The sequence below is a fragment of the Zootermopsis nevadensis genome, unplaced genomic scaffold (genome assembly GCF_977971745.1).
Source record: "Zootermopsis nevadensis isolate Lab colony 2312 unplaced genomic scaffold, Znev_1.0 Znev_ptg000006l, whole genome shotgun sequence".
Classification (NCBI taxonomy): Eukaryota; Metazoa; Arthropoda; class Insecta; order Blattodea; family Termopsidae; genus Zootermopsis; species Zootermopsis nevadensis.
In genome coordinates, this window is record NW_028259138.1 from 5,861,210 (window position 1) to 5,876,377 (window position 15,168).

The 15,168-nt window shown below is 42.5% G+C and overlaps 2 protein-coding genes across 5 annotated transcripts in view; one reads left to right on the plus strand and one right to left on the minus strand.

Annotated features, from left to right (window-relative positions):
- LOC110835244 (uncharacterized) overlaps positions 1-15,168 on the plus strand; it is a 102,388-nt gene that overhangs the window by 34,409 nt on the left and 52,811 nt on the right. The gene's annotated exons all lie outside the window — the stretch shown is intronic.
- LOC147874720 (uncharacterized) lies at positions 2,184-3,230 on the minus strand. The gene has a single exon (XM_087343607.1). It carries the CDS (start codon positions 3,187-3,189, stop codon positions 2,185-2,187), a length of 1,005 nt encoding a protein of 334 aa, XP_087199733.1. The 5' UTR covers positions 3,190-3,230; the 3' UTR covers position 2,184.

The window sequence follows — 15,168 nt, forward strand, 5'->3', positions numbered from 1 at the left end:
TTCTATATCTTTACTATTTATAATTTTCCTATATATTATACAGTCGTCTGCAAAAAGTCTAATAGTCGATTCAATGTTCCTCCAAATATCATTTACGTACGCGAGGAATAGAAGTGGACCCAATACACTCCCTTGCGGTACTCCTGACGTTACTCTGACTTCCTCTGATAATTGCCCTCCTACTCTAACTCTCTGCGTTAGGCCTAAAAGGAATTCCCTTATCCACACGACTATCCTCGAGTCCACGCCCGATGCCGCGATTTTCATAAGCAGCCGATCGTGAGGAACTAAATCGAAGGCCTTCGAAAAATCGATTATAATCGCGTCTAACCTTCCTCTGTTATCCAGTGTGTCTGCAATGTCCTGACAAACCGTGATTACTTGACTTTCGCATGAATATCCCGGCCTGAACCCATGTTGACCCTCGAATAACCAATTCTTTTCCTCCCAGTTTTTCCTCAGGTACGATGCTATAACGTGTTCCATTTGTTTGCAGACCACCGATGTTAAACTGACCGGTCTGTAATTTGTGACCAATGATCGATCACCTCCTTTGTAAATAGGAACCACTATGGCTTTTTTCCAGTCCCTTGGTATAGTGGCATTATTAATTGTTACGTCCAATAATCGCGCCAGGTATGGAATCATGGCTTCCCCACCCAGTTTTAGAATTTCCCCAGAAACCCTGTCAGGCCCTACTGATTTGCTTTTTCCCATCCCTGCTAGCCTTTTTCTAATGATTTTAGTACTAATGGTGAAGGGTTCGCCTGAGTTAGCGCATTGTATCTGCGGGATGCTACGCTCGCAGCTAAATACCGAAGAATAATAGAAATTAAGGGAGTTGGCCTTTTCTATCGAGTCAGTAATGAGCCGTCCATTACCATCCTTGATCGCCGGAATATTTTCCCTGTTTCCTTTACGTCGTTTCACGTACTTGTAGAAATCAGTCCAGCATTTACCTTCATTTCTTAATATTGTCCGTAAAAATGTTTCCTGCGCATTTTGTTTAGCTAATAGCAACTGCTTTGATAGACGTTTCAGTTCCTCTTGGTGCTGTTGTCCTAATTTTCTGCTGTTATATGCTTTTCTCACCCTTGACTTTAACCGTTTCACCTCCTTATTGTAGTATTCAGGGTCCGAATTTTTTCTCAGTATTTTATGTGGCACAAAACGTTGGATACTCTGGAATATTATATTCTTGAAATTATCCCATATCTCTTCCACGCTACTACCATTTCCAGCCCACAATTTAAACTTTTCCCGAAGAAAGGTTTGTAAACCTAAAACATTTGTTTTGCTGTACACCGGGACACTTCTTTCTACCTGAGGTTCACAGCTATTTTCTTCCCATTCCACTTCTAATAATACCCCACAGTGGTCACTGATCCCCTGTACTATGCTGCAAGAGGTGAAGGAACTTTCAGGCCGGACCAGGTAAACATCCAGCAATGCATCCCCTCGGGTTGGCCTCTCTACTACCTGCGTGTACCCATTTTCCCATACCAGTCTATTTATAAATGCCTGATTTCCACTAGTACATTGCACGTTTCCATCCCAATCTGCATACGGCAAATTTAAGTCACCTCCAATGATGCTACGCTTCGTAGAATTTCCTAAATAATTGGTTCGGGCTGCCAATCTTTCCATAACTCGCATGTCCTCGTTCGGAGCCCTGTAGATGCCTATAATATCCCATGTGAATTTAGGGTCCCTACCTTTCGCTTCAACTGCTAACATCTCAAAATCCTCGTCCACCCATAGTTCCGCGCAAGCTATGTAATTTTTTACACAAATGAACACTCCGCCACCTCGTGCATTTCTATCTCTCCTGAAGGTTGTGTAATCGTCCCTAAATACTTCGGCATCACTAATTTCCTCTCTAAGCCATGATTCCGTGCCTATTACAACATCGGGATTGTATGTATCAACTAAATTCCAAAAATCCAAAGACTTATTGAGGATACTCCTGCAATTTACCTGCAGCAAAACCAGCGAATTTCCCTCCAACTGCTCTACTCCTCTCTTGGCTACCCCATCATCACTTATCCCGCCTTCTGTATCGTCCCTAGCTTGAATTGCCCTCGCTTCCTTCCTCCCTTTCTTCTCCCAGACCAGCGTCGGATTTTCCTTGATGATCTTCCGCGTTATGTTAGATGCCCCCTCACTTGTAGTATTCAGCAACCATCACTCGTTCAACTTCTGACCTCCGCCGTCGAATCCACAAACTCTATGATATAGTTTGCCCAGTCTTTTCGCTCCTCCTCGGTTGATGTGTAATCTGTCCCTGCCGAAGTCCCTATCATCAATCCAACTGTTCGGGTCTACAAAAGTAACTCCAGTGGTCCTTGCTACCCAGTCGTATCTGTCGTTTAATGCTCCGATACGACGCCATGAAACGTCTCTACGCCTAAGCACACCACTCAGGACTAATTTTGATATGGGAAATTTAGTTCTTGCCTTCTGCACAAGAGCGTACACATCGCCCATCACATAGTCTAGATTTGCTGTTCTTCTTAAATCATTCGTACCTACGTGAATTATGACCGTGTCTGGGTTTCCAAAATTCCTGTTTTCCATAACTCTTTGTAGCTGTTCAGTTCTGATTCCTGGAAAGCACTCCACCTTGATATTTCCATGATCAGTACCCACGTCTCGTATTATAGAGTCACCCAACACTAGGCACTCTGCACCACCCTGAAGTTTCTGCGCCGTATCCCGCCCGCTAACTTCACATCCCGCTGCCGCCCCTCGCAACTGCTCCTCCAGTCTCTTATTCTGCCGTTTTAGATCTTCAATTTGATGTAGAGCGTTTTCCAGTTTCTCCTCTAGTTGACGAAGCCTGTCCCATCTACACCGATCACAGCACCACCTCCCGCTCTCCACCATATGAGCTTTTACGTTTCCACAACTGTTGTGAAACCACCGTCCACACGTGTCGCATTGTGTTCCAGATTTTAGGTTTCTGTCGCACACACTACACAAGACTTGCAAAATGTTCTCAGAACCAGGTCCAGGATTCTGCTCCACACCGCTGATTATCAAGAGTACAGCTAAAGCCGCTGCACACAGAATCGTGTTCCCTAAGCAGCTTCCATGTCCAAATCTGTCTCCTCCTCGTACAGAACGCCATGAAGTCCTCCCTGCCCAGGTACCCACGCGGGCTCGGTAGTCTTCCAGGTAGCAACCCATTATTCACAGCTCTTTCCCAAACACGTCTGCTCACAACAACAACCCAACTAAGACTGTGACGTAATACGGGATTTCTGCTCATGTAGGCATGGAACTTTTCTCAGGGAATATTACTTCCTCTATCTGGGATTGACTATCCTACGCAGCATCCACACGATCTCGCAGTCTACGTAATTTAGCCTCATCCTCACTTGCAGTGACGGGGATAATTTCCATCTACTTTCTAAAATTTTGCAAATCCTGCCGAAAAGTTTCTAACTCACTGTCTACATCTCGCCTATGCTCGACTATTTCTTTGTTCGTTTGTTCATTAATTCGCCTGGTTTCCGCCATGCTCTCTCGCATTGCTCATTCACTCTGGCAAACAGTTGCTCAACTTTCTCGTTTACAAGTTTTATTTCATGTCGGGTACCTTCTCTAAGACTCGCCATTTCTCTGGATAATCTGTCTGCAATTGATTCTATATGATTTACAATACCCTCATTCCTATCTCTGTCCTCCTGCCTGATTGGTTAGTAAAAAGAGATCGAACATCCGTTGTTGAAAGGCCATTCTGCTGCAGTTCGTAAACTAGAAAGCATTCCAATAACTGCTCTCCTGTTTCGTCCATCTGAGGTCGGACATGAATATGAATACAGTGAAGGGAGTAATTTGAAAAAATTAAATTTCAACGTCTTAGAACTACAGCACTGATTACTCACCCGGGTGGAAGGTTATTAAAAAGACATTCCACATCCGTTGCTGAAAGGTGATCCCGTTGCAGTTCGTACACTACAAAGAATTTCAGTAACAGTTCTCCTGTTCCGTCGGTCTGAGGTTGGACACGTCGATTGTCCATGTCTTCTTAAACAATGTTCCATTAAATATGAATGGGTTATTTGATGAACAGTGTTAACATATGATCGCTGTCTTCTGGATTGTAACACCATACAGCCTGGTAAACATTTCAGAGGTCCCTGCTACGTTCTTCTTCTTCTTCTGTAGCACTACGGCCCTTTCAGTGTAGCCTTGGATTCTCTTGTGATCGATGCCCAGTCTTCCCTATTCTGAGCTTTTGTTCTCCAGCTTCTTACACCCATCTGTCCACGTCTTCGATCCACCAGAGTTTTGGTCTTCCTTTCTTAAATTTGCCAGGTGGTTTACTATTGACGATCATCTTACATCCTCTATCATCACTCATTCGGAGTATATGTCCAAGCTATTCTATCCTCCTTGCCTTTATTATAGCTACAATATCTGAGCTTTTGAATAGCTTCTCCAGCTCAATATTCATTCTAATTCTCCATAGGCCATTGTCACATATTGGACCAAAAATCTGCCTTAAAATTTTCCTTTCCCAGGACATAAGCATTCTTTCAGCTAGAGATGTCAAAGTGCAGCATTCAGATCCATACAATGCTATAGGTCGTAGTATAGTAGTGTACAACCTCACTTTAAGGTTTTCCTGAGAACTTGGCCTAGAGCATAGTAGCACTTATTGCTTTTATTTCTGTGAGGATGTCATTACAGCTTGTGTTTAAGGAGCCTATATATTTGAAGGACTCCACCCTTTCAAATTCCCTCCCAGCAATCTCTACAACCCCAGGCTCATTGGCTCCGCTCGTCTTGTTCAGCATGTACTGGCTTTTGGTGTTGTTAATCTCTAGGCCTACTTTCTTGGCTGCAGTAATTATCTCTTCCACGGGTTCTGTGAGGTACTTCATGCTTCTTCCCAGCGCCACCAAATCATCTGCGTATGCGAGTATCTGACTGGTTCTATTAAAGATGTGTCCTCCAGGGTTTGTTTTGATTGCTCTAATGACCTTTTCTAGACAAATGTTAAATAGCTGTGTAGACAGAGGGTCGCCCCGTCGTATGCCCGACACTGTTTCAAAGCTGTCAGATACCCTACCTTGTATTTTCACCTTATTGAAAGTATTTGTAAGGGTCATTTTAACCAATCTTACTAACGTTGTGCAAATTAATAACTTCAATTATTAATCACCTTCCTTTCATCAGAAGGACAATGTTAATTAAGTAAGTCCACCATGGCCACAAGTAGCCCCAGTTTCACAAGCACTACCGGCCAACGGATTTGCGCACCCTAGGACATGCACAAGGTAGAATTATTCCAGAGCCTTATCAGTAGAAGGTCCATCTCCCGACCAGCAGGAGCGGCTCTCTCACCGACAAACTCCTTCTTCCATTTGAGGCCGAAGTGTTCGCAGATGTTACTTGAATGTTCTCCGGGGCGGTGTTCTCCACACCATCACAGTATCCAGTCTTGCATTTTATGATCACCAATCCAGTCAGAGGGAAAGAAAAAGGGAACACAGGAATGTCTCTTAGCTCCTGGAACTAGGAAAAGCTTTACAGCAATTTACATACATTACCATCATCACTCATATGAAATTACATCCATCCTTACAAAATGTGGGTTGACCTGATACATACTGAATACACAAAAAAATATACTATTAATAATACATACATACAAAATAATTCATAAGAACAATCCATGGTTACATCCACGATTTCTTTCCATCAATCACCAGGAAAGAACTTTTTCAACTGTGAAACATAGGCCTTTCTCACAAAGACTCCAGTATCAGGATTCGCTAGTTGTACCGTCACAGCAGTTAAGAATTTTGCTACCACAAGCGGAACAGACCAAATGTTCTCAAGCTTCGCGGAGCGTTTCAACAACTTAGAGCTGGTGGGGTGAAGCCTCACCAATACCAGATCTCCCTCCCTGAATTCAGCCTGCCTTCTAGACTGATTATACCTATTGGCTACTTTCTCCCTAGCCTTACAAAGGTTGCTCAGGGCATCAGCCCAAAAATCCTTCATCTCAACAGAGTCTTTTTGCATATCGAAGTCAAACAATTCCCACTTCAACCCGAGGGGATGGTTTAATTCACGTCCAAGAAACAACTTCGCTGGGGTAGCTCCGGTTGACTCGTGCCAGGCAGAGTTGAATGCCATGGACAAGGATGGGAGATTCTCATCCCAGCGTGTGTGTTGAGAGTGATGGTAAATTTTCAACGCAGCCTTTAAGTTTCTGTTAAACCTTTCCACCTGGTTGGCTTGAGGATAATACGGTGACGTCGTTACATGTTGAATCCCCCAAGAGAAACACATGTTATAGAAAGCTCTGGATTTAAAGACAGTTGCATTGTCTGAAACAATACACTGTGGAATCCCATAGCAAGGAAAGAACTTCTTCATCAAACAGCTAACAACAGCTTCAGATGTTATCTTCCTCACGGGATACAAAGACACAAATTTGGTGAAACCATCTAATACGACTAACATGGCAACATTTCCCTTACGGGTACGAACGATGGGTCCTACAAAATCGATGAATACTCTTTCCATTGGTTTTGTAACTACTTGACTCTGATGTAATCCTACTTGAGTATTTCGAGCAGGTTTTGCTCGTTGGCAAGCTTGGCACTTCCTCACGTAATCGAGGACATCTGCCCTCATGCCTTTCCAAAAGAACACATTTGAAATCCGACGAAGGGTCTTCGTCATTCCCAAATGAGCACCCAAGGTAGAGTCATGGAAATAGTTGAAGATCATAGGTTTCAAGGATTCGGGAACTACCAACCGCCTCCCCTTTACTTTTGAAGGGCCATAGACCAAGGTATCATTGTGTAGCCTGTAATGTCGTACACTTGGATCTGACGCAGCAATATTTTGACGCATCTCTACACAAAATGGATCTTGTAGTTGATGCTCACGAATAGACTGAAAAGCTGCAGGAAGATGTTGCAGTATCAAACCAGCAAATGTATCATCCGTTGGTACTTCTTCATATTGCCTAGTCAGACAATCTGCCACCACGTTGTTTTTTCCAGGGATATGACAAACTTTGAATTTAAAAGGGGTCAACCGCAATACCCATCGGCCAATTCGACCTAATTCTTTTACATGTCTCAAGAGCCAAGACAAAGCCTGATTATCGGTGTGTAGAGTGAATTCCTTGTGCTCTAAATATGCACGATACTTCTCACACCCAAACACTACGGCAAGACATTCCTTCTCGTAGATGGAATACTTCCTTTCCGCAGGGGACAACAAGCGACTAGCATACGCTATGGGAGCTAGATCACCATCACGTCGCTGATGTAAAACAGCCGAAATAGCGACATCACTTGAGTCGCTTACAAGAACGAACTCTTTAGAAAAATCAGGAACCTGCAACACAGGAGGTGTCGATAATGCTGCTTTCAGCTGATCGAAGGCAGTTTGCTGGCTCTCACCCCAGACAAATTTAGCGTTCTTACGCTTCAAGGCATGAAGGGGCTCCGCTACTAACGATAAATTCTGCACAAATCGTGCATAGAATCCTGCCATTCCGAGGAAACGGCGGACCGCCTTTAGATTTTTAGGCGTTGGAAATTTTTGAATTGTTTCCACTCGTTCGGGCAAAACCTTCACTCCTTGAGCCGACAGAGTATGTCCCAAGAACTTAATCTCGGACTGGGCTAAATGAACCTTGTTGCGATTCAAGGTAAAACCTGCTTTTTCCAAGCGTCGAAACACTTCCTTTAAGTGTTCAAGATGTTCGTCGAGATTTTGAGAATAAACTACCAGATCATCCATGAAGTTATATATGAATTTCAGTTTAATGTCGCCAAACAATGAATCTACCACACGACATAAGGTTTGACACCCAACACTAATTCCCATGGGCAATTTAGTGAACTCAAATAAACCAAAAGGAGTACAAAAGGCAGTAGCCTTCCTGCTTTTAGAAGACAATGGAATTTGGTAGTAAGCAGAATTTAAGTCTAACACCGAGAAAACTTTAGCATTGGAAAAGGTATCAAAAGCATGCTCAACAGATGGCATAGGGAAGGCATCAAAAACAACCTTTTTGTTCAACAGCCTGTAATCAATCACCATTCGGTGAGATCCATTTGGTTTTGGAACCAAGAAAGCGGGACTAGCATATTGAGACTGACTTTTCTTCACCACCCCTTTATCTAATAAATCCTGAACAGTTTCTCGTAAAAATTTTAATTTTGGCGGAGCACACTGATACGGCCTACCCCGAACAGGAACCTCATCCGTCAAATCAGTGTTGCATACCATTCCTTTTACTGTACCTAATTTCTCCGAAAACAACTTGGGAAAATTTGACACAAGATTGTCTACCTTCTCAGCATCAAACATAGGTAGACACGGACATACTAACTTATCAAAAACATCGACAGAACATGGCAAAACATTAAATTGCTTCCTGCAAAATTCCAAAGATAAAAACTCAAATTCTTTATCAGGAGCAAAACCAAAACTATAACTATGACTCGCAAAATCTAACCTTACTTTAGCATAAGACATAAAGTCGGCTCCCAAAATGCAGGGCACTGGACACTGGTTGAAGACCAGGAACTTAAATTTCCAAGAAAAGGACTGAATTTTGAATGAACACACTACGGCCTCTGTCATTGTAGAAGATTGACCATTTGCCGTAACACAACTATCTTGAACTGATTCTAAAGTATGATGAAGACCAAGTCGTTTCATACGCTCAAAGACATCTCGCCTAATGAAAGATCGAGATGAGCCAGAATCAAAAACAGTGGGCAAGCGCCATTCCTTAATGACCGCAACTACCCAAGGACTACTAACGTTACTTTTAGGAAGTCTAATATTCACTGGCTGGGTTGTCTTTGGCGTCCGGTTTCCAGCCTTCTTTCCTGTCTCGGCCGAACGCCTTCGGCGTTTCCCTGACTCCTAGGATCAACATTACCACTAACCGGAGTCGACGGACAATTTCTAGCCATGTGGCCTATACCACCACAACGATAACAAGTTACACGAGAATTTAATAATCGACCAGGGGATGTAATAACCATACTACTAGTCACAGGAACAACTTTAGAATTTGGCCTTGAACTTGAGGTCAATCTGCCTGCAGTATCTCGCTGTTTTTCAACCGCCACTGCTTCCGCTACAGTTGTAGCCAAAGAAAACAATTCACCAATGGAAGTCGGCTTATCCGAAAATTGGAGATATGACCTGACCGACGGGTGAAGATTCTGAAGAATCCTATTCACCAGTAGGGGTTCTGGACCCTCATACCCAAGAATATCTGCTGCAGCTACGACAGCCATCAAATATTGGTTAAACTCTTCGTTCGCTGCCTGAAAACGATCAAGAACATACGAAGCCAAAAATCTCTCCCTTATCCTGGGAGGAAAAAAAATTGCAATTAACTCAGCACGGAATGTACTCCACTCGGGCCTTCCAACCAAATATTTTCCAATGATTTGGGCCACTCTACCAGATGTTCTTCCCACAATCAATGACAAAAATTCAAAATCCGAAACTAATTTTAAATCATGAACTTCTTTGAGTTGAATCAAAAATTTTAAAATGTTTTCAGGATCAGTGTTAAGAAGCAAGGGAACATTTTTCACAAGATCAGACACCACACGACTTCTCATCTTTCCAACAGTAGCCTCAGAATTTACTTGATTTGGAGCGGTATCCACCAGGGAACTAGAAACAGCACTAACCGGGGTAACTTTTTCCAACTTCACCTGAACTTCAGAGCTCGAAGGCAGGATGGTCTCAATCTCGGCCCACTTATCCATTAGGCGCGCCCTAATTTCCTCCAATGAACCACCTGCTGGTACGTTCAACTGCTCAGCCAATTCAATGGCTTGCTCCATTGTCAGACGTTTAATCCACGTTTGTGGCATGTTGGTCACATAGAACACAAACAACCAAAACAATATTACCAATCAATATTTGTAACACACTAGTCAGCAGTAAAAAAAAACTTTGCCCATATGGCACAACAAAACAATTTTCATTTATCTAATTCACACAGAGTTACACAGTGAATTTTACCAAAACAAAAGTAATGAACATACAATTTAAGAAAAATTAATAATGAACAAAACTAATGTAAACCACTAAAGTATACAAAAAACCTCAGTATACAAAACCACGCTCTGCTACCATTTATGAACCGATAGCTGCTCCTCCGGTCCACTTGCTACCATTTATGAACCATCAGCTCATCCGGTCCACCTAATACATGCTGACTCGTTGCTCGTGTATTCTACGCCCCGAGATATTATTGGGGAAACCAAGGAACATTGAAGGCAGTTGAACATTCACAATCAATCATAAATCAAATCCCATCCATTTGAATTTAAACAAACAAAATGAATTTAATGTGAAAAATTGATAAAAAGCAAGAATGACAAAAACTGTAATACAAAACAAGAATACAAATTAATCTTTCGGAAGACAATATTAAAGTTTACACAGACATACGCCCAAGTGCGTCCATACTTGATGGCAGCCACACCTTCAACACCATTGGGAAACCATTCCTAATTTTAAACAGAATACTACATAAGGCCCCCCTTAAAATTTGTATGTTCGCTAGTATTGGTTTAATACTAGCAAACGTCCCTTCAGCCGCCAGTCCGGCCGCAAATTAATAACTTCAATTATTAATCACCTTCCTTTCATCAGAAGGACAATGTTCATTAAGTAAGTTGGAGTGCGTCCACTCCCCATCTCTTACACAACAGCAACTCTCACCCCACAACCGCGAAGACTTTTCTTCACCCTACTTAATGAATGACCAAGTTCCTTTATGATCATCCATCCATTGCGACCAAGTTCCTTTATGATCTGCAATTTAACACCATTTATTGAACCTCTCACAGATTCAAACCCACTAAGTTGAAGTTGTATTGCCTACATGATAACACGTATACTTGCAAGAACTTCACTTTTCTTAAAGTGCGACCAAGTTCCCTTATGGTCAACCTTCCCTCACCAACTCACTTCTTTGTCTGTTAGCATCCCAAAGCCAACCTAGACAAAGGAAGCCTCTAGCCTCTCACAGGGCGTAGGCTTGTATCACGCGACTACTACGCAGGGACCTTCATCCACTATACTTCCCCGGGACTGATCACGTGTTGTTAGCCTGACAAACGGCGTCCCATTCCACCGTCTCAGTGCCGCACCTTGTGATATCATCAGTACCCGTTCCAATATAAATGAATAAGCTATTTACATAACGCCAAATTCAAACAATACACGAGAATTTCTGGCTATAGCATAAAAAAAAAGAATAATGCAAGTCAACCCAATATGACAATAATGCACACAGACAGTTAACACTGGGCCACGCCCGACCCCTATCACACATACTTACAATTCCACTCAACTCAACAAAAACAATTCACACCAGAAAATAAACTATGTACACAAGTTGCAAATTCCGTCGACCATCGTATCAAGCGTATCAGACATAATTTTTGAACCGAAATTGAAGACAAAAGATTTTGAAGCCAGACGAAACATTACAAACGTCTGCTTGCTACGACATTCGACCGGAAAGAGAAAGACCCAAGCCAAGTCAGTCCTAATCACGTCTTCCCGAGACAAGGACAGGAGAGGAGGGTTGACAGCTAATTGGTTGGTAATGACGTATAGAGACTTGGAGATCTCATCAGCTGGAGCATCACTCACAGTATTTCACCTTCTCGTGGCTGACCAAACACAGTTCAAGTGCCGGCCGCCAGAGGTCATCGAAGCCCTGAACCTAGAACGGTTCACTGGTTCTATTAAAGATGTGTCCTCCAGGGTTTGTTTTGATTGCTCTAATGACCTTTTCTAGACAAATGTTAAATAGCTGTGTAGACAGAGGGTCGCCCCATCGTATGCCCGCCACTGTTTCAAAGCTGTCAGATACCCTACCTTGTATTTTCACCTTATTGAAAGTATTTGTCAGGGTCATTTTCACCAATCTTACTAATGTTGCGGGAAATCCGAATTCTCTCATTATTTCTATTATTAGCTAATTTCTATCTATTCTATCGTAGGCCTGCTTGAAGTCAATATATAGTTGATGTACTTTGATGTTTCGTTCGCATGTCTTCTCCAGTGTAGTTGTAAGGCGATGAATCTGGTCAATTGTTGATGGGTTTCTCCTAAAACCACACTGGTAGTCTCGTAAACAATCTTCAACTTAAAGCTCCAGGCACTTTGATAATACTGCTGCAAATATTTTATAGGTGACGTTGAGGAGTGAGGTCCCTCAGTAATTCCCGCAGTCTAACTTGTTGCCTTTTGTAACCGTCCCACTCCTTTCTACTGTTGGAGTTGCCCGGCTCGGTTGCAGTCTTGTCGATCTCTGTCGTATGTGATGTAATACGGGATTTCTGCTCATGTAGGCATGGAACTTTTCTCAGGGAATATTACTTCCTCTATCTGGGATTGACTATCCTACGCAGCATCCACACGATCTCGCAGTCTACGTAATTTAGCCTCATCCTCACTTGCAGTGACGGGGATAATTTCCATCTACTTTCTAAAATTTTGCAAATCCTGCCGAAAAGTTTCTAACTCACTGTCTACATCTCGCCTATGCTCGACTATTTCTTTGTTCGTTTGTTCATTAATTCGCCTGGTTTCCGCCATGCTCTCTCGCATTGCTCATTCACTCTGGCAAACAGTTGCTCAACTTTCTCGTTTACAAGTTTTATTTCATGTCGGGTACCTTCTCTAAGACTCGCCATTTCTCTGGATAATCTGTCTGCAATTGATTCTATATGATTTACAATACCCTCATTCCTATCTCTGTCCTCCTGCCTGATTGGTTAGTAAAAAGAGATCGAACATCCGTTGTTGAAAGGCCATTCTGCTGCAGTTCGTAAACTAGAAAGCATTCCAATAACTGCTCTCCTGTTTCGTCCATCTGAGGTCGGACATGAATATGAATACAGTGAAGGGAGTAATTTGAAAAAATTAAATTTCAACGTCTTAGAACTACAGCACTGATTACTCACCCGGGTGGAAGGTTATTAAAAAGACATTCCACATCCGTTGCTGAAAGGTGATCCCGTTGCAGTTCGTACACTACAAAGAATTTCAGTAACAGTTCTCCTGTTCCGTCGGTCTGAGGTTGGACACGTCGATTGTCCATGTCTTCTTAAACAATGTTCCATTAAATATGAATGGGTTATTTGATGAACAGTGTTAACATATGATCGCTGTCTTCTGGATTGTAACACCATACAGCCTGGTAAACATTTCAGAGGTCCCTGCTACGTTCTTCTTCTTCTTCTGTAGCACTACGGCCCTTTCAGTGTAGCCTTGGATTCTCTTGTGATCGATGCCCAGTCTTCCCTATTCTGAGCTTTTGTTCTCCAGCTTCTTACACCCATCTGTCCACGTCTTCGATCCACCAGAGTTTTGGTCTTCCTTTCTTAAATTTGCCAGGAGGTTTACTATTGACGATCATCTTACATCCTCTATCATCACTCATTCGGAGTATATGTCCAAGCTATTCTATCCTCCTTGCCTTTATTATAGCTACAATATCTGAGCTTTTGAATAGCTTCTCCAGCTCAATATTCATTCTAATTCTCCATAGGCCATTGTCACATATTGGACCAAAAATCTGCCTTAAAATTTTCCTTTCCCAGGACATAAGCATTCTTTCAGCTAGAGATGTCAAAGTGCAGCATTCAGATCCATACAATGCTATAGGTCGTAGTATAGTAGTGTACAACCTCACTTTAAGGTTTTCCTGAGAACTTGGCCTAGAGCATAGTAGCACTTATTGCTTTTATTTCTGTGAGGATGTCATTACAGCTTGTGTTTAAGGAGCCTATATATTTGAAGGACTCCACCCTTTCAAATTCCCTCCCAGCAATCTCTACAACCCCAGGCTCATTGGCTCCGCTCGTCTTGTTCAGCATGTACTGGCTTTTGGTGTTGTTAATCTCTAGGCCTACTTTCTTGGCTGCAGTAATTATCTCTTCCACGGGTTCTGTGAGGTACTTCATGCTTCTTCCCAGCGCCACCAAATCATCTGCGTATGCGAGTATCTGACTGGTTCTATTAAAGATGTGTCCTCCAGGGTTTGTTTTGATTGCTCTAATGACCTTTTCTAGACAAATGTTAAATAGCTGTGTAGACAGAGGGTCGCCCCGTCGTATGCCCGCCACTGTTTCAAAGCTGTCAGATACCCTGCCTTGTATTTTCACCTTATTGAAAGTATTTGTAAGGGTCATTTTCACCAATCTTACTAACGTTGCGGGAAATCCGAATTCTCTCATTATTTCTATTATTAGCTGATTTCTATCTATTCTATTGTAGGCCTGTTTGAAGTCAATATATAGTTGATGTACTTTGATGTTTCGTTCGCATGTCTTCTCCAGTGTAGTTGTAAGGTGATGAATCTGGTCAATTGTTGATGGGTTTCTCCTAAAACCACACTGGTAGTCTCGTAAACAATCTTCAACTTAAAGCTCCAGGCACTTTGATAATACTGCTGCAAATATTTTATAGGTGACGTTGAGGAGTGAGGTCCCTCGGTAATTCCCGCAGTCTAACTTGTTGCCTTTGTAACCATCCCACTCCTTTCTACTGTTGGAGTTGCCCGGCTCGGTTGCAGTCTTGTCGATCTCTGTTGTATGTGATGTAATTCGGGATTTCTGCTCATGTAGGCATGGAACTTTTCTCTGGGAATATTACATGGAGGGGTATAAGCTGAATGCCAGCGAGGAAGGTTCGGTAATGGTTTTGAGATTGAAGTTCGTAGTTTTGCAAGCACAATTTATTTCTCTTGCAATTAACATTCACTGGCCGAATTGAGCTACAAAACAATTTAGGATGTTGCTTCCTCTGAATTCCAGAAAAGAGTCTCCTCGAAGAAAACTTTCCTGTCTTTTAGTCACGGGACTTCCCCCCTTAACTTTCACAAAAAATGATGTATTTGGGCAGTAATGATGCCCTAGCTCACGTGGACCATTCAAAAACCCTTTAGCCAGCGGGTGCCCCCTGCAAGAATTTTGGGGGTCACATGGTGCCATAATTCTTTCCTTTACTGTCATTGCTTGTGTAACTTTCTTTTCTTTTTTAAGTGTCAGTGAGCCTTCTGCACTGAATGCAGAGCACCTACCAATAAACTGACCCCTGGCCTGAAAAGGATGCACTTGCCTAACAAGT